This window comes from Gallinula chloropus (genome assembly GCF_964237585.1).
Source record: "Gallinula chloropus genome assembly, chromosome: 2".
In the NCBI taxonomy this organism is placed as follows: domain Eukaryota; kingdom Metazoa; phylum Chordata; class Aves; order Gruiformes; family Rallidae; genus Gallinula; species Gallinula chloropus.
The window spans coordinates 94,765,819-94,785,963 of record NC_140086.1 but is presented as its reverse complement, the minus strand read 5'-3'; the positions used below and the strand labels follow the sequence as shown (position 1 = coordinate 94,785,963).

Below are 20,145 nucleotides of genomic sequence, written 5' to 3'. Positions count from 1 at the left end.
CATCGAGCACTTTGCATGAACCTTGGGTTTGGAAAAATGCCTTTAGCTTCCTAAAGATCATTTTAAGTAAAACATGCCCAGCTGTCACAGCAGACGGGCTGTAATGCTAGGCACGCTGACTGTGGTAATTAGTATGGTGTAGGGTGCTGTTCTCCGTGGCCTCAGTGATTGATCAGCATGGAGCCTTTTCCCTTACTGATGAGCATTACTGGCAGGTCTCGCACTGCCCTGCGTAATTACACGCTGGGCACAGCCTCTTCTGTCAAGTCGCCCAGAGCTCTGGAGTCGCCTTGAGACAGGGGTGTGCGAGGTACCCTCGCTTCCCTCTGCACACCTGAGGCTGCCCCACCACAGTGGGGAGGGGCCGAGGGGCAGGTGGCTTGATTCAAGGGATGGGAGGGAGAACAACCGAGATCCGTGAGAGACCGGGGAAGCACGACAGGCGGCAGCCAGACCGCGGCGCCTGGCTCGCCGGCAATGGGCAGCAGCGTATCCAGCCGCTGAGCATGTGGCGCTACCCACGGGCGGTAGTCCCGCCCTCGGCAGGACCAAGGCCCCGAGCGCTCCGCCTCCTCCGTTGGACGGGATCTGCGCATGCGCCCGAGTCCGCGCCGCGCTCCGCCCGTTCCGTTGGGCCGCGGCCGTCTGCCGTAGGTGCCGGGGGGGGCGGCGTTGGGGGTCTCGGTGTCCGCGGGGGGTGTGTCAGTCGTCGGCCCTGGTCTCGTCCCCTTCCCCGAGCCGCTCTCCAGCTCCTGGCGGTCGCTTCAGCTCCCGGCGCGGCTCTGTGCCGGGGTGGCGGGTGGCACGGCCCCGCGCCTCTCTGCCGCTGGCCCTCCGCAAGCCCTCGGCCCTTCCCGCCGCCCCTCGCCGGGGCTCCGAGGGAGGCCCTCTGCCCCCGGGCGTGTGTGTGCGGGCAGGCAGGGGGGAAAGGCGGGAGGGGGTGCCCTGCCTGCGCCCCGCCTTGCCCACTGGAGGGGGTGTGTGTGTTGGAGGAGAGGGGTGTCCGCTTGCTGTTGCAGTTCCGGGGGGGTACGCGGTGCCGTGCCCGCGCCTACCCGTGTGTGCCGCTGGGAACGTACCGGAGACCGGGCACTGCAGCCCCGGAGCGGTGGCCAGGCCGCCGTGCGTGCCGAGGTTCGGGGCGGGGGGGTGAGCGAGGGCGGTGTGTGCCCTCGGGCAGGGCCGGCCGCGCCCCCCGCGCTGCTCGGCCTGAGGAGGCTGCGCCCGAAGCTTCGCTCAGGCCGCGCAGGGGAGCGCGGCGGTGCGGCGGCATCGCGCCTGGCGCTGCGGAGTGGTTATGTTTCACTGCCGGTGATAAAGCGGCCTGGGGTGAAATCTGACGGTGTGGTGAGAGCGGTGCCAGCGCCAGGAACGCGCTGGTCTTTGAAGACAGGACGAGTTAATTGCGTTTTTGTACAGGATGCTTTCGATGAGCCGGCTAGGGATGTGTTTGAACCCCCTTCCTTTTTGCAGCGTAGCAAGGATACGTGTGAAGGTTGGAACTTTGGTTGTTTGCCTAGTGTGAAAATAGGTATCCTGAATCTGGGGAGGGGGGGAGGAAACAGTGCTCCTCCTTTTTTCCACCGAGTGCATCAAATGTACTGTTGGTGTAGTGACAGCTAAAATTATTCAAATAGAAATCCTTTCTTACGGATCACACTGTTGATTTTATAATCATAATTATGGTTTCTGTTCTGTGACTCCACTGGCAGCTTTCCACAAGTGCTTTGAACTAAGTGTTTTCTAAATAGCACATATTAAATTCAGATTAAGGAAAAAAACGTATTTTAAACACAGTTGCTTGTAGCATCATAAGCCTGTTCCTTAGACATGCCTGCAATGTAAGCAGCAGACACCAATAACGGGACAGTGCTGCACAATACAGGAATGTCACAGGCCTTTTGGTAACTGGAATGTCTTGCAAGTAATACACATATTTTTTCACTGTTTTTGAGGTAGGTGATGGAGCTCCAAAAGCGTTTGTTCAGTCCTTTGCGGCTTTCTGTTCTTCTGGCTGATCTCAGCCCTCTTCCTACGAAGGGCCAGAACTGAGTTTGATTTGAAGCGCAGATAGGCCTCGTTGATGTACGAATGCAAACATGTGCATTCTTTGCAAAACTGTGGCCTTTGTTTATGTCTGTAAATGCTCTGCTCCTGATGTGTTCCTTGTTTCAGGAAGGAAAAGAATTTATCTAGAAAAGCTTTCACACATTGCTCCTCACTCAAATATTTTTTTCTCTGAGTTTTGCTGCCGTCGCTGGGCTTAAAAGTAAAGGTGGTTTTTTTGTCCTTTGAGTTACAAGCCAAAACTTTCTCATGTCTGCAGAGAAGAGAGATTTGGTATTTTGAAGGTTGAACCGAGCTGAAGTGTCAGTTATATTTGTTAAGAAGGGCAGGGTATTCACTGCAATTTACTATTGTTTCCAGTGCAGGGATGAGATGACTTTTTCTTTCTGGTACTGGAATGACAAGCTCGAGACATCGGCTGTTGCAGCACCTGTTAATGATGTGAACATTTAATTCAAATCTGCAAATTAAGAACAAACCTACCTAGCCTTTCCTGTCACCCCAAGCTACTGAGGCCAACCTTGGCGTGCCCTTGATGCTGATTGCCTTTTCTGGTGAGTATGAATCCTGATGATTTTATTTCTATGGGTAACAGTTGCACTTGATTAGGGTTTCTGTAGCCAAAATTTTGTCAGACTCTTAACTGTTAATTTTTTTATTGGTTTTGAAAGATGTGATATCACATAAAAGACCAAGTGTCTCTCCAGCTTTTTTTTTTTAAAATTTAGAGAATATGACTTACTACAGGAATGAAAAAAAATAAACCCCCATGGTTCATTTGGAAATGGGATTATTTTTATAATTTTTAATAATTATTATTAAATTTTATAATGAATTATTATTTTTTATAATGATTTTTACGATTGTCTGTGTTACTATATGGTGAAAAAAAACCTTTGGAATGTTCATATCCTTTAAGGGTTATTAATACTACAGAGACACAGACACTCAGGTTTTATCAGTGTGCAGAAGTACTAGACCTTAACGCAGTAGAAGTGTATTTGTGAAAGACTTAGGGGGAATTACTGTTTCTCCAGAAGGAATCAGTCATGGCTGATGACTCGCAGAGAAACTTCCGCTCCGTCTATTATGAAAAAGTGGGATTCCGTGGAGTTGAAGAAAAGAAGTCACTGGAAATTCTCTTAAAAGATGACCGGTTAGGCAAGTTGATTTCCTCGTTTCCTCTACTGCTTTGGTGATTTGGGGTCAGGGAGGGAATAATAGAAGGAAGGGGTGTAGCTACTCTGCTTATTACTAATTTGAATTTTGAATCTTTTACCACTGATCTCTTGATTACTACTAGCAGCCTTTTAAGTTTCAAAGATTTGAAAATCTGATTTTTAAAAACTATTAAGGAGTTGTCTGCTTAGTTGTTTCTTTTTTGCTGTTGTTGTTCTCATTCTGTATGCCCAAGAAACTAGAAGTTCTGTAATGAAAACAATTTTGGTCTGAAAATGTATTGTCTCATGCTGTTAATTCCATCTAACCTCAAAAGAATGAAGATTTTGTTATTGTTCTTGGTCCCTCAGGAGTGTCATGTATCTGACAGAACGGAAAGATAAATGTCCCTTTAGCAAAGCCCTTCATTGTTTTGACACAGCAACACAATTTACAAAAAGTCTATAAAAATAGTACAGTTTCTTCCTGGTGAAACCTAAGGTGGCTATATAGCTTTATTGTAAATCAAGACAACATATATATTTTTCAGAAGAAATATGGGTGCAATTTATAGGGCGTGTTCTGATCTCAAGTGAAGCGATGAAAACATTTGTTGATAATATACCATGCAAGTGGGGATTCTGATCTGTGCTAGGGATTTGTCATACTTGGGTTGAGTATGCAAAAACTATTGATAATTGTATTTAAATTTACTTTTCATTCTGCCCCCTCTTTATTTCTCTACAGACATTGAGAAGCTTTGCACGTTTAGTCAAAGGTTTCCTCTCCCATCGATGTATCGTATACTGGTGTGGAAGGTGCTTTTAGGTATGAAACCTAACATCTGTGATCCTCTGTAGAAGTAAATTGTAGGAAGGTGCTTTCTGCAGAGAGTTAATGATGTGGAGTATTCTGTACTACTTTGTGTGCTGATGCATGCTTAGCCTAGTTTTGTACCCACCTAGAATGCAGAGTGGTAATTATGAAGCAATATTCCACACACAGTTTTTGAGAACTTCTGCTGAAGTGTCCCTAGAAGTGTACCTCTGTATTTAACTTCATAGTACTACCCAGCTAAATTAATAAAATGGATCTAAAAGGGGGACTATAATAAGACAGTGATACCAAGTGTGATACTCAGTTCTGTTCCTGAAGTGACAGATAATTAAGTTGAAGTAAAACTGTGATAAAAGTTAGAATGGGCAAGGTACGGAATGGATGTTTATTCTGAAGAGAAACTTAGTGTTCTAGAAAATCTTGGTTTCTTCTGGTTTTGCTTCTGGCTTTTCAATGGCAAATACCAATTAAAAGTTATGAGGCTAGAGCCAAATCGTGGTATCCCTGAAAACCATAAAAACCAGAAATAACTTCTAGTTTCTTTTGACGCACATTAGTAAGATGATTAATGCAAGGGTGCTAATGACTTTGCAGGAGCTGGTCAACTGTGTTGGGTTTACTAAAAGTGAGGTCACATTAGTTGGACGCAGGAGGGGTTGTGAAGGGTCCATGAGTTGTGACCCTTAGAAGGTCTCTGGAGATTCCCTTAGGGCTGCAGCATGTAAAGAAGCAGTGCTGGATTGAGTGTGACTGAATCTCTGGAAGAGAAATGTCATTTACCACACTGGTGGTGGTGGAGGAGCATTGTGCCACTTCTGTGCTTTGGTGTGACTCCCATGCCAAGTCTTGTGTTACCAGGGCTGTGGGGACTGTGGGGGTGCTGATAGCTGAAATGTTTCATCAGAGGGAGACCAGCAGCATCATTCTGCAGGTTGGTTTAGAAACTGCTGTCTTTTGCTGCCTGTGAACTATCCTACTTTTTGTCCTTTGGCTGTCCAGAATATGGGATACAGATCCCATATATCTCTTACGTGAATATTTTGGTATGTGATTCAGAGTTGGAAAGATTGGTGACTTCTAATTCAGACTGAGCTATTTTTAAAGATGCCCCTTTTTTAGGACGTTTATTTAACTTAGGCTGTGCCATCATCTTGAACAATGTTCAAGTGAAAGTCTTCTGTTTCCCTTCTTGGTCTCCATATTCCACTACAGTGTCTGGAGTTTGAAATAATGAATTACAAAGTTTTAGCTGTACCCTGTGCCCTAGTGAAGTAGTCACCATCCGTTAAAATATTAGTAGTAGGAAATGTAGTGTAGGGTGTTTGGACAAGTGTCTTACTACAAGCTCCTTAAGCCAAAATTACAATAGCAAAACGTAGTCTCATGGCAAACTTGCAGCTCATTGCAGAGCCAGTGGTGTATGTTTTGACTGTTTTAAATAGGATGGTTTGTGAGTGATGGGATAACACAAAATACTTTGAGATAACAGTGTGGAAAATTACATTGAGTTTTTAAAAGTGATTTTATATTTAAATGCAGTGAGATTTATTTCAGGTACACATACGATATACTCCTTGGGTGAACAGAGGTAGAAGGACCTTTCTTGTGCTACCTCTTGATGTTCGTGCTCATTAGAAAAGCTGGTATTCAGAACAGAAATGAAAAATACCTCTCCCTAAATGACTGGAACAACAGTCCAGTCCATTTCTGGTGGGAGGTGTTACATCTCCTCTAAGTAACGTTAATAGTTTAACAGGAACTTTGTCCTGTCAGCAAAACTATCTTGGGGACGTACCAAGGCTCAGTGCTGCCCCAGGTTACAGGGTGTGTCAGTGATGTCTCAGTTAACTTCCTGTTCAGGTGTCGCTCCTGATAGTTTCTAGTCATCCCTGTGTTGTTTCAGCTGCTTTTCTGCCTGTTTGCCTAAGGTAGTCTTCTGTATTTGAGGAAAGCAGTTGGCAGAATGTACACAGAAAGTCTGTGATACTGACTCTTGTTTTTGCATAATGTGAAAAATGTCTTGCTCTGTCTCAGGCTTTGAAATGCAGACAGGTTTGCAGTTAGAAGGGAAAAGATAATTTTCTGTCTATGTGATTATTACTAAAACTCAGCCATTTCAAGCCATTTCATGGTTTAACACTTGGCAGGATTTTTTTTTTCTTTCAATGAGGGAAAAGCAGAAGAGCTGATTTTTGAGGATTACTTCCTTATGGGTTTCTACAAGGGGAAAAGTTCTGCTCCACTAGTGATAGAGAAGTTGTAATTCTTTTTCCTTTGATGTAAGATCTTATTTCTGCTGAAGCCTGTGACTATTTCATTGTGAATATCAGTGCATGGCATGTTTGAATCTTGAGTGAGGGGAAGGATTGAGTGAAATGTTGAGCCTCTCTTCTAGAGATTGTAAACAGTTTAATTTGCTCTGCCTCTCCACTTAGATACTTTCCTTTTCACTATTTTTCCTTCTAGAAAGCTAGAAGAAATGTTGGTGTTGCACTAAGAAAATGAAAAGAATGAACTTGCCAAGTGCTTAGGTTGAATCAGTTACAGGTTAAATTTCAAGCTTACCACCAGTGTGATTGATTTTGCTTCTGAATACTATTTTAGAGATGATTAATCTCTATGACACAGTGAGGAAAGAATTTTCAGGCAGAGATCTAACAGCAAATTAAGTAATATTGGAATGTACAGATATTTGCATTAGTTAATTGGATGTATATATTCTCTGGTCATCTCAGCCAAAGTGGAAGCACAAATACGCAGCTAGGACTGTATTAAAAACTACACGTAGGTATAAACAAGTGACAAGATTCACGATTTAAAAGCAAAGGTTGTTAGGGAGAGTAAACCAATGACATTGTTTTTCATCTGTCCCAACAATGATGTTTCTTCTCAGCACACCCATGTGATCTACAAAGGAATTATCATTCATTTGCTGAAAACCTTGCAGAACTTGAGAAACAGTTGTCTCAGGGTAGATTTTTGCCTATGCTCAGTTAACGTTCCATTTGGCTTTATGAATCTAATGTGAAAGGGCTTTGTTGGTCCATTGGCATCCAGGTTTTTTGAGTTTTCTTGCTGTATTCTTTGACCAAGTTTATACACAAACTGCAGTGCCAGGTCCTACATTTCCATAGGCTGGGGTTGAAGTAGGAATTTAATTCAGGCAGGTCTCTTGAAAAGGCAGTTTTGAGTGCTCTGTTTTTCTCTTTACAATGGCTTATCTTTTTCTTTTTTCCCCCTCAAAGGAATTATTCCACCTCACCACGAATCTCATGCCTTGGTGATGAAGTACCGGAAGGAGCAGTACTGGGATATACACCACGCTCTTCGTGTAATTCGTTTTATCAATGATTCTACCCCACAGGTGGATGTTTTCCTTCGCATACATCAGCTGGAATCAGGAAAATTGCCTCGGAGCTTGGCTTTTCCATTGGTCAGTTGTCTTTTTAACAGTCTCTTAAATATTTTATTTAACTTCAGACTATAAACCTGCGAGAAACTGAGCTGCAAGTAGCCCCACAAATGCACATAGATAGACAATAGTGAATGGAAGACAGAGAAGTACCAGTATAAAATAAAGGATTTTAGTCAAAGTGCATTCCTCTTTTTTCCACTAAGTACTTACGTAAGATTTTATGCCTTAAAATCTCTTTTATTTATTTTGCCTGCTATGCTTCAAGCCTTTTGTATACTTCAGTTTCTTTATAGCCCAGAAATCAAAATGACATAATCTTATTGGAGCTCAAAGATCCTTAAGTGTCCTGGAAGGCAATAATTCAGAGCCAGTATGAGCAGTGTTTCATAGCAAATTATAGAATTTTTTAAAACTCTTTTTAAACCTGGACTTCACTGTACTAACCTCCTTTCTCTGATAGTCTGAACTGATCCAGGCTTTTGTCAGGTAACACATTAAATGCACTGTAAACTATGGAGTACTCACATGTGGTTAAGCAGGTCTGTGGTTCTGATAAGTCTATAGTGTGATGATAAAACACAGTGTGTTGGTGTTATCTGTAAGCCTCTGTGGAAGGAACCATGGAACTTTCTGAAGTGGATTACTGCTTGGTAGTAGTGAGAGGCTTTATTTTGGATGCAGGAATATAAAGATGGAATTGGATTGGTCTAAATGTTTTTACATGTTTGAGACACAAGTCACAGAAGTTCTCTTCAGCAGAGGATTTGAGAAGGGATATGTATGTACTGCAGCAGTCTGTGGAGCAGAGTCTTACTCCACTAGTATTTAGATCATCCCTGTGTTTTGTTTTTTAAAACGAAGACAAGCTTTATTTGTTCTGGTTTAATAGGTATCTGTCACCATTATGCAGCTGCTGTCCAGTGTTTTATCTATGAATGTCAGAATGGCTCTTCATGTGTCTTGATTTGCATTTATTTCCCCAAAGAGCAGGGAAAGGGAATATGAGAATAATTTAAATCAGATAGTCCAGTACTTCTGTGTAGTTAGTTCACTTTCTTGCCTTTGTTTTCCAGGAACCCGAGGATGAGGTGTTCCTTGCTATTGCCAAGGCAATGGAGGAAATGGTGGAGGATCCCATAGAGTGCTATTGGCTTGTCAGTTGCTTTGTGAATCAGCTAAATGGCAAGCACAAAGATTCATTACAGCAACTGGTAAGGAAAAAACACTTGTTGTTTGTTTCTTTGTGAGGAGAGCAGTAAAGGAGAAAGGAGGCAATCGTGTCAGGTATGTGTGCTGAGAACCTTGGAAGTCACAACGTGTGGAGACAGCTGGAGTGTCAGAGGTGACAGCCTTGGATTCCGTTCCACCCTTAGAAGAAGATGGGAGGAGTGCTTTTTGGGTTGCCCTTGTGTTGTCTTGTAGGATGCTTTTTCTGATGAAACATTAGAAATTGTTTTTGTTTGTGAAATTGTGGTTTTCAATTATATCTTTCTAGGTTAGGTAAAGCTTACATTGTATCTAGTTTAATTAAATTCCTCACAAGTTGGTCATTTAAAAATTTATTTTAAATAAGATGTCACTAAGTTAAGAACATTGTGATGTATGTTAGCTGCTTTTTAGTCTGCATCTTTGGTTTCATATGCTGCTCATTGGATGATAGGCAAAGCACAAGTGTTTTCCTTTTATATGGAGCAGGGTACTACATCTTCAGAAAAACAATGTGCTGCAAATGAAGTTGTAATAAAAAGTGGAATAGAGTTCTTTTAGCACTAATTTAAGTGCTATCATTAATTTTTAATATCTTACTGATTTATGAAATTTAAAATTGATTGTAAAGAAAATGCATACTTAGAAAAATTTGGTTAATTATACAAAAGCTTTTATAATTCTTCAAGTAGTCTGAACAGATAAGAAACCTTTCAGTTACTTTCATCTCAGTGGATATCGTTATCTGAGTCCTTGTGCACTAGTGGTCACTGAATGAAAATTCATTGCAGAAAATTATGCCTCTCTTTTGGAACTAAGAAATACTTTTTAAACTTTCCTCCTGTTGCTGGAAGTGATATATTAAATTATACCAATTTCTGTAATTCCTTTTAAAGGACAGAGGAGAGGTTTTGAAGTATGTACTCTTGCTACATAGGGCATGCCAGGGATCTCCCTCTTAAGTTTTTGTTTTAATATGAACATTGTGCCAAGACTCTGGATGTTAGAATTTGGACAAAGGATGAATGTTTTTTTTTTTTCCTCCTTTGACAACTGAAATCATTGGACACTTACCTAATTATAATGAAACTATAAAGGCACTCCTGAATTTATGAAAATACGAATTGTATTACATTAGGATTTAAACAAAAGGAGAATTATCCACATTTTAGCATCGTTTCTTTTGGTTTTTCTAAATACTTTGGATTTAAACATGAAATCAATGTCCAGCTTTTAATATATTGTACATGGATTTGCTCTCAGAATTTATTTTCTGGGTTTTGCTGTGTAGATTTTGGGTTTGTGTGGAGATTAAAATTTTTTTTTTTAATGTGTGCTAAGGTGATTAGATTTGAGGGGAATAAAGTTAAATTTTGCTTGGGAAGGTTGCAGTAATTAGTGCAGATTTAATCCCTGCACTGCCTTAAGCTCTCAAATACTTCATTGCATTAGGGAGTACTGTATATATAGGAAGCTCTGCTAGTGGTCAGCAATTTAAGTAACCTGGAATTGTTTGTTTACTAAATGTACTTAATTAGTTAATTGCAAAACCCAGTAACACTTGTATTTTGGAACATTACGTTTTTAGTGGAAATAATGCAAGTTCATTATTTTAATGTGTCATCATATGCCAATTTATTTATTAAGACACTTCTTGTCTTACAGTATGTGTTAGCTGTGGAGAGTGCTCTGATGTGAGTTAGCTAAAATTTTCCAATTGCTTTCTCAGCCAAAAATTCTGGAGCAGTATTTGAACATTGAAGATAGCAGACTCCTGATGCATCTGAAAGCATGTGCTGCAATGAGCAAACTCCCTTACGATCTTTGGTTTAAAAAGTGTTTCGCAGGCTGTTTACCTGAGTCCAGTTTACAGAGGCAAGTTTTCTTTTGTCTTTCTGCTTGTACTTGTATAGCAATTTTAGCTTTTTTCTCATCAGTAGCAGAAAAAGAACTTTCCTTACTTTATCTGTAAGATTATGGCGTTAACTTCGTTGCTGACTTGGAAATGATAAAATTGGATTTGATTCCACTTGTTACTGATGCAAGATGGTATCTGTGTGATCATTTTTCTCATTGAAATTAAAAAAATACAGTGGCTGATTCTGTTAGATGCTTAATGCCTCCTAGGATTTAAAACTCAAAATCTCCTTTTCGCAATAGATAGCTGAATGGTTGGCAGTTCTCGGGCCTTTTAACCAAAATACTTCCTTAAGGAGTGATTATAATACTATATTATCATTAGATGAAAAAGATTTTGGGAATGTGTACTGGATTTGGCTGAGATAGAGTTAAGTTTCTCCATAGTAGCTCGTATGGGGCTGTGGTTTGGATTTGTGTTGAAAGCAGTGTTGATGACACAGGGGGGTTTTAGCTGCTCAGTCAAGACCTTTTCTGCTCCTCAGATGGTAGGTTAAAGGTGCACAAAAAATGGGAGGGACAGCTGGGACAACTGACTGTGACTGACCAAAGAAGTATTCCGTACCATATGATGTCACGCTCAGCGATAAAACTGGGGTGGAGTGCTTGGGGGTGATCTGGGCATCAGTCAGTTGATGGTGAGCAGTTATTTTTATTAATTTGTGTTACTCTTTCTTTCTTGCATTTTATTTTCCTCTCCCTTTTGTTATTTTTTTTCCTCTTTTCCTTACATTTTTTGTTATTATTTTTTTATTATGTGGTGGTTCAGCCCCAAGCAGTGGCTGAGCACCACATGCTGCTCACTCACTCCAGCAGGAGAAACAGAGATTCCTCCGTGGGTTGGGATAAGGACAGTTTGCTGACAGAAGCACCATGAATGCAGAACAGTAACAGCCAATTACAGTCACACCCAGTGATACCACAGAGTGCCTTACTGACCCAAGGATTACAGAGTGCTGCCCTATGTGAGGACTGACCGACCCAACACCCTGACCATACTCACTGTCCTATAGACATCCAGCCAGTGCCCCGCCCCACCCAGCCCCTTTCATGGAGGAGTGCTGTCAGGTGGTGTGGGAAACAGCCTGGGCTAACTCAGCTCACTTGGGCTGGCTACTTGGGGGGTTAACTCTGGCCTGGACAGGACCAGGACAAATTATTAAACTGCTTTTTATCTCAACACACAAAGTTTTCTCACTTTTGCCCTTGCAATTCTTCCCCTGTCGCACTGAGAAGGGAATGAGTGAGCAGCTGTGTGAGAATGTGTGAGAGCTGGTTGCTGACTGGGGTTAAACAAGGACAGAATGCTTATTTTAGAAAGTACTAGGGCAGGATGAGTACTACAGAGTTAAGGAAATGATGCATTATAGCAGGATTCCACAATTAGAAACAGGTTGCCCAGTTTTTAAAAGAGGGAAATCCATGTGCATGGTACTTTACTAAAGGGCCTTTGAAATGAAGCTTGTGTGATCTCTCTTGCTCTGCTTCCTGAGAACTCTTGCAAAGTGGAGCATTCAAGCTAGATGTAGAGAAGCATATCATCCTTTCTGCATTAACAATAGCTGAGCAGGGGGTGACACAAAAAGCAATGTTTTCGTTTTCAGCTGCCTGAAAACTTTGAGAAGTAACAGGGTTCAAGGGAAGTTTTACTCCAGCACCTCCAGGGCTTCAGTGACTGCTACAGGAATCTAGCATGGAAACGGAGCACTTTGTGAAATGCTCTGCGGTGGTGAAGTTGGTTGTAATCTGAACAGTAACTGCAGTCTTGCCTGTTTGTCTGGTACTTCACATTTCTTGAAGGAAAGTGGGAAACAGCTGTTTTAAAAAGATGTTTTAATTGCCTTTAGGAAAATAAGGAGATTTTAGGGTATGAGTTATAAGATTAGAAATTATGCTCTCTAGTCGTCTTTGAGGTTCTGTATGTTTTACTGTTAGCAAGGAATTGTCTGAGAGAAAACAATGTTTTGAACCAAAACTGGAGGATTTGGTGGTAGACCTTTGAGTGTTGTGCTGTGGGCAGCATGGTGGTAATTGTGTGGCAAGTTCTTCTCACTAAGCACTTAACGGACCGGACTCCAAAAACAGTCATCTCTGTGTAGTGGTTGGGTGTGATGTGGTGGTTAAAAGCATTTACTACTTTCATGGCTACAGAAATTATGTGTGCATAAGTGATTCTGCCCCTTAACTCTGCTCTGCTGAGACCTCACCTGGAATACTGCATTCAGCTTTGGAGCCCTCAACACAAGGGCATGGACCTGTTGGAGTGCATCCAGAGGAGGGCCATAGAAACAATCAAAGGGCTAGAGCACCTCCCCTACGAAGACAGGCTGAGAGAGTTGGGCTTGTTCAGCCTGGAGACGAGAAGGCTCCGGGGCGGACCTTATAGCGGCCTTCCAGTACCTGAAATGTGCCTGTAGGAAAGCTGAGGAAGACAGTTGTATTTAGGGCTTCTGTAATTGAATTTTGCTGATAGGTCTTGTGGCTGAGAACTAGAGCAGAGAGGAATTTGTTTCTGAGCAGTTCTGCTATTGTAAGATCCAGTTGGGTGGGGTTTTTTCAATTTATGTTCAAAATTGAACATTTTATGTATCATCTTGACAGTGTAAAAGAAAAAAAAATCTAGATGAAGAATTTTGACTTCCTATTTCATTTCAGAATCTTGAGTTTCAAGCTTCTACCATTTTGAATCTATTCACTTATATAAAATGTTTTATCTAGCTAGTATACTGTTTAGCATTCTCAGACACTGTTTTACCTTACTGAAATAGATTATTTTGATGACCTGAAGTTTTTAAAATATTTTTTTGCTGTGTGGAAAAGGTCAAAATATTGGCTTTTTGCATCACTCCACAGTAAAAACAAATTTCAGTGTTAGTATTTTGGATAGCACAACAATCCCTTTTCTTAATGTTCTTGTGGGAACATGATAAAAGTGCACTTTTTCTTGCCAGTTTGGGTTTCTGAATTATTCAGTTGTAATCATAATGGCCTCATTTGCTAAGGAAATAACATACTTCATGGGTAGCATGTGACAGATGAACTTAATTAATGCTTGGAGATTCAGTTTGGATTAGAATCTAGAGGCCCGAATGCTTATCTGAAATGTATCCAAATGGTGGTGGTGGAACTGCCAAGAATTGAAAACAGGTCTCCAATTCTCCTGTGAGTTTTACTTCTTTGTCAAGTGAGAGATGATCTGAGTTTAGTCTTTTATGGTTTAATTTATGATTTAGTACTGTATTTCTTAGAGAGGTTGCTTGCTTTCTATAAATTGTAGTTGTCTCTGCCAGGCAGCTAAATTTAAATGTAATTATTTTTTTTTTCTCTATGGTGTACAAGATTTGTATGTGCTATGCAGAAATTTTATCCAATAATGGTGAGATGAAGTTGCATAATATCAGCTTTGCTCCTGGCAGGCATTGTTGTTCAGTGTAAATACTGTTTTATAGCATGCCTCTCCTAGTTATGCCATAGGTAAAATTTATTCATCATTTAAAATGAGCTTGGAAAACATGTGTAGACAGGTTTCATGTAGAAACTTTTCATTGGAACTTACACAGTGTCTTTCCTTGCCCCAATACACGTTATGCACCAAACTGCTTAAACTTCTTCAAGGTGCCACATGGGTAACAGGGAAGAGCAGACTGGCTTTTTCATAGGGTCTGTATCCTTGGGTGCTATATCCCCTCTGGAATACAGACAGGGCACTTCCTGGAGCCTGAGCCAGCCAGTAGCGTGGACTCGGGAGGGACAGGAAGGCTTACTCATCTCTAAACAAGGAGAGAACTGCATGGCACCCTTGTTTTTGTACTCACCACTGCCCTGTTTGCTGGATTTCTGCAACAGCCTATTGGGTCATCTGTTCAGTAAGCCCCATGCTGGAGAGATTTTGAATGGTGATGTGTGGGCCCTCAGCTGTTAAAGCACCATGTCCCATTGTGGCTTCAGCTCTACAGACAAACTGGCCCTTTGGCTGCCAGTTTATTCCAGCGCCGTCACCCCAGATGATCCAGCTACAACAGAAGTGGCACAGCTTTGCAGATACAATCCTGAGTAAGCCAGGCCTTTTATGTGGCCTGATGTTGCCAGTCACGTATCGTGCCCCTTACTGATACTGTTTGTGTTCTGCTCTGGAGACTTGGCATTAGCAGGGCTGATGGGGTGGTTTGGGTTATCAGACACTGGTAACTTGCTTGTGGCAAAGTATTTGGTAGTTCTCCTGAGATCTCAATGGCTTTCAAACTGGTACTACCTCATGTATTATTATATGGCTTCTGTAGTTCTACATCTGTGATCTCCACATCCTGCCTGAATTACATCTAGTGGTGAAAATATAGGTAATTTGTTAGTAGAAACAGAAGTATGAAAAACGCCTGAAACTTACAATGGAGTGGGAGGACATAAGAATGTGCATGTGGGCTACTGATTCAGAGAAACTTAAGTTGGTTTGCCTTTGTCCAAACAATTTGGCTGCTTCCCAGCTCTGGAAATGGATGAGATATGAGATCCTGATGTGGTATCAGGATGAGACTTGCGTGAGCCTTATCTTGTACCTCCATGCCTAGTTACCATTGGAAGAACACTCAGAAGTGCAGGCAGAGGAGCAAGTGTTGGTTCTCTTTAAACATCTCTGGCCTGGATGACTGGAGGACCAGGACTGAGGACTCAGGTTGAGCATGCTTACCCTGCAGCCAAGGGGAATAAACTGAGATTAACGATAATATTTCAGAAAAAAGTGGCAGTGCTGTGATGCTTTTTATATACTACTGCACTGTAGTGGTTGAAGAACCCGAGAAACTGCCTTGAGAATGCCATGCCTTCACACACATGCACACACAAAGTAAGTTCTATCTTGCCTGTGGAAAAAGCTCAGTGAAAATAACTAACTTCATAATCCTTGGTATGCTCTTTACATTAATAGCTTCCTGTTTGGTTTTCCTTGTGGGTGTTACTACTGCTTCACTGAAGAAGTAGCTACAATGGTGCTCCTGTGATGAATTGAGTGCAGTTACATTTCAGAGAGGATGACAGTCACCAAAAAGCGTGGTGAATTTGGTGTCTGCTGTCTTTTTCAGCATTCTTGGGTAGGGCATACAGGCACACTTGTGTGACATTTCTGTTACAATTTTCTTATCTCTAGGAGTATCAGAAAACAGGTAAAAAAGTTGCTGGCTCTGGCAGTATGCTCAAATTTAAGTTTTTGGTGTTCTTTAAAAAGTGAAAGTGGGATACTTACGCTAGCATTGGTAGAGCTACAGTGTATAAAGGCTGCTATATTAGACTAGAATCATCAAAACGTGCTGCCTTGAAACTGGTGTGGAGTTTTTTTTCCATTCTAAGTAAACACTTTTCTGACACAGTTTATGTTGCTATTCCTGGCGCTCTCAGTACAGTGGAGGTGCAGGCTGCTGGTCTGTTGGTCACAGTGTCACGCAGTCAGTCAGTCCCCTGTTGCTGTCCCTGGTGGAGTTCCATCCAGAGTAACAATAGCTGGGAAAGTCAAAGGGAAGAATACTGCAGCAGACACAGCAGGCTGGTGCTGACATCTCATCCACTTCACTATGCACCCTTTTCCAAAGTTGGTTAGGCACTGGTCATTTAGGTACTGCATCAGTTTTGCCATGGTTAAAATGTTTGTTCTGGAATCAGACTAAGTGATGCAGGAAAATATTAGAGTGTTCTCTGAGCATGGAATGTAACCTGCCATGATGTAGTTGTGGAGACTGAAGTTGTGAGACTTGGAAGCAAGCTAATGAAAGAAGGCTGGGTATTTTACATTTGGGTTAGTGAGTCTGCATTCTAATTAACATGAGCTTTCATATGAATTTTTGTGAGGTCTGCTACTCTGCACTGTACTTCATCATTACAGTTCTGATGCCCATGAAACACATGGGGAGCTGCTCTTGGGTTCTGAACAGATAAGTTTGTGAAGGAAAATGTATTAGAAGTAAACAGGGGTGATCTGCACAGTGTGGAACAGGAGTGGTCTCAGTTTTCTCATAGGCTTGCTTAAATCTTCAAGATGTGACTTCATTATTGGCATGGTACTTACAGTGATCGCTTGTCCTGGGGTGGTCGAACCACTAAGGAAGCAGTAAGATTTTTCAGCTTGGATTATTTAGTGTTCCTACCCATATGGGAATTATATTAGTTTTTAATCACAGTGCCATAGGGAATTAAAACTAAGTTGCGAAGGAGAAAGAAATTGGCAGTGCTTTTTCCCTCCTCTGTTGATGTGAGGCTTTGTTAGTTTATTTTTTTTTAAGAATAATCCTGAGGCTTTTACACATTTTCCTCACTTCTTCGTTAGAAGTTAAATTCTAGTCAGATTTTTTTTGATGGATGGAGAGGATGTGAAAATTTGTGTCAAAAAGGTTCTGTGAATAGAAGGGTAAGAAGCTGACAAAGAATTTACTTCAGTCCCAGTGTGAAAGGTAAGTGCTGTGTAATAGCAGCAACATTTCCAGGCTGAACAGCCCCAGCTCTTGCAGCTGTTCGTCATCCGAGAGGTGCTCCAGTCCCTTAGTCATCTCATGGCTCCACATAGTACTGTGATGATACCTACTCTTCCCTCAGCTGTCAAAGTCCTGTTATGCTCATGTTGTGTTCTCCTGGCTCTGCAGGCTGAAGGGCAAGCTCATTTGAGAGAGGAGGTTATGTGAAAATTCAGTTGTCCGTGGAAGAAGCACACCTGTAGTGATAGGTGGGCTGCAGAAGATGTTTTCCAGTTCGTGTTACTGTATTCAGAGGTGATGGAGGGTAGTATGTGATCTTTGTCCCCCATGTTTTTATTTGGAAGGAGAAACACTTTTAACAAGTGCCCAGAAGGAGCAAGAACAGTAATCCTCAGAAAGTCTTTCTGACACAGCTCTCAACATTCAAGAACTAAAAATAATGCAATCCCATAAAAGCTGCCATCTGACAGATGGTTTCACACTGGTTTTGGATACTCTTTTCATCCCGAGTCTATTGAGCTGGGGCTGAGATAGAGATGCTGGCGGAAGGATGATTTCACATTGTTGCAGGCTGTTCTAGTAGTGTGGATCCCTTTTAATATTAATCAGAGTTCTGCTGCTAAAGTACTTGCAGCCTTTGGAGGCCTGTCCTTCAGATTTTGTGAAAATTGTGAGGTCCAGGAACAGTATTGTACAAGTGGTAGGAGTGCTTAGGTAATTCTGAGGGAGTCTGTGCACAGCAGGGTGGGAAAGACTTAATAGCAGTTCCTTGTGTCTGATTTAAACATCATGGATTATATCCTGCTGATATTTGTGTATCATACTGCAGCAACCTGAATATGTACTAGTTCGGTATTACATCCTTTTGTATTTTCAGCTGCTTAACTGCTTGAAGAGTGGCTTTATTAGGCATGCTAATAAAACTTGTTTCCTTTTTCACACTAGAAGAAATCCTCACCGTTACTGTGTACACTGTGGAGTAACTGTCAACAGTTCAGGCTGTCAAAAAGAAACTTGCCTTTTTTATTTGAGCTTGTAAACAGTTCAATTTCTGAACCAGAATGGACCATATCAATACGTTACTGCTTGCCGTTGCTCTTCTCCTTACAGATTTAGGAGCTGATAAAATGTCTTTTATTTACCCTGCCCTGAATAATTCAATATATTGCTGTTGTTCTCAAGGAAAAAAATAAAGTGATTGTACAAAGGTTGTTCTAGCAGATAAATATGCAGATAATCCCTACAAAATGTTCAGTGATTTGTTTTTACTTTTTTTTTTCCTCCCTAGAGTTTGGGACAAAGTTATTAGTGGGTCCTGCAAGATTCTTGTTTTTGTTGCTCTGGAGATATTATTAACTTTTAAAATGAAGATAATAGCACTGAATACTGCAGAAAAGATCACACAGTTTTTGGAAAACGTAAGTACTTTTGTGCTTTGTTTTTTATGGCTTATAAAAGTGTGTTGGAGCCTGTTGCAAACATACCGTAAGATACTGTTGCATCACTTACTGAGAACAGTGTAGCAGAGCCGAGGTGAAGAGGGAACGTGCAGGGATGAGAACAATAGTGGGTTTTTATTGGGTGGTAAGGCTTTCATAGCAGGAAATGAGTTTTAGGCTTTGGGGAACGTGTTACCTCTGCTCATGCAGATTTGACATTAGTCCTTGTGATACAAAAGAATTTTTGTCTGAAAGTGCAGATGAGGCCAGATTAAGTTTCTGGAAGCTCCTTACAGGGTTTGTTTCCAGCACCTTTTTTGCTCCCTGCCCGAGTGCGAATCTATAGACTCAGGGTGTGTTTTCTGTTGATGTCAGGATGGGATCTTGAACCTGACCTGGAATTTTCCTTCTATGAATAAGTGGCATCTGTAGCAGGGATTGTAGGATCCCAGTGTAACCTGGATTAGTTAGACTAGATATGTTTGTGGTCGTGGATGAGCAGTTTATGTTTCGCCTGATGTCTGGCTAGGGATGCGTGAGGTGTGATGCCTGAGTGGTCAGCTGTTTGTTTAAAACCTGGAGGTAGCGCCGTGCCTGTAGGATGAGGGATGGTAGGGCAGGGAGATGGGAGTCTAGTTTTGCTTTCTTTTTTATAAAGAGGCAAAAATCTAACCAGAAACTTACAAAACTTTGTTTTAAACAAACCAGTACCAACAACGCACCCTGACAAAGCATCTTGCCCTGATTTTTTTGTAGATTCCTCAGGATAACACTGATGCCATTGTCAGCAAAGCTGTGGATCTGTGGCGCACGCACTGTGGGACTCCAGCGCACTCAGCCTGAGAATTTGTCTTGGCTTAGGATGGTTTGGGGAAAAAAGAAAAAGACATTTGAAAAGACATTTTACCACTCTTCCCCCACCCTGGTGTGATGTTTTTCACTGCCTCTTCTATGCCAAGATGCTATTAAAGCAGGTAATAGCATAGTGATCAATATGTAAATATTGTTCAATAAACACAGATGGAAGAACGCTACTTACAGATGGTGTGATTGTGTCCAGAGTGTTACTTGGCCAGCCAACTACAGTGTGCTGATTACACACTGTGCCCTGGCTTTTGGGGAAGCAAATGTAACTTTTGAAGCAAGGTAAATTTAAATTCTAATCTTAAAATGTTTTTGCATGCCAGCTTACCTTGATCTAACTATTTGTTACGTGGAAGTGGTTTTTAAGTTGAATGTATTAAATGTGAGTCTGCTGGAACTCTTTGGTGAAAAAGCATGCCTTTTCTGGAAATGTGAATGGACTCAGTACCATCAATTTTAAGGTGAATTTTCTGGCAGAGGCATCACGATGTTGAGGTAGAAGATGTCACCATGGCCAGGGTGACATGCTTTTCTGAAGTGTCTTAACATACTTTCTTTTTATCTGTCAGCCAGGTCTCTATGGCTGTAACTCCTTTGTTCTTCATGGAAGGTGGTGGAGAAAGGTGCATCAGTACTATCCTGAAATGTAGCTTTGGGCAGGTGCAGAGGAAATCAGCGGGATGAGCCAATGAGTAATAAACAATTCCTCTGCTGAATGCTTGGCTCAGAGTTGTTGTGATTTGATTCTTGTTTGGTTTAGATTTCACAATTAAATTTTAATACAGAA

The 20,145-nt window shown here is 41.6% G+C and overlaps 1 protein-coding gene across 4 annotated transcripts; it reads left to right on the top strand.

Annotated features, from left to right (window-relative positions):
- Window positions 1-620: 620 nt before the first annotated feature.
- Window positions 621-19,528, top strand: LOC311188797 (TBC1 domain family member 7-like). 4 transcript variants are annotated; one of them, XM_084260309.1, is made up of 9 exons: window positions 621-650; window positions 2,428-2,621; window positions 3,108-3,228; window positions 3,973-4,053; window positions 7,308-7,495; window positions 8,551-8,688; window positions 10,413-10,558; window positions 18,344-18,473; window positions 19,251-19,528. In XM_084260309.1, exons 3-9 carry the CDS (start codon window positions 3,117-3,119, stop codon window positions 19,335-19,337), a joined length of 882 nt encoding a protein of 293 aa, XP_084116435.1. In that variant the 5' UTR covers window positions 621-650; window positions 2,428-2,621; window positions 3,108-3,116; the 3' UTR covers window positions 19,338-19,528. The 4 variants fall into 4 exon arrangements, with proteins under 4 accessions (XP_084116435.1, XP_084116432.1, XP_084116433.1 ...); XM_084260306.1 differs by having other exon boundaries at window positions 3,105-3,228; XM_084260307.1 differs by having other exon boundaries at window positions 637-654; window positions 3,105-3,228.
- The last annotated feature ends 617 nt before the right edge of the window (window positions 19,529-20,145 follow it).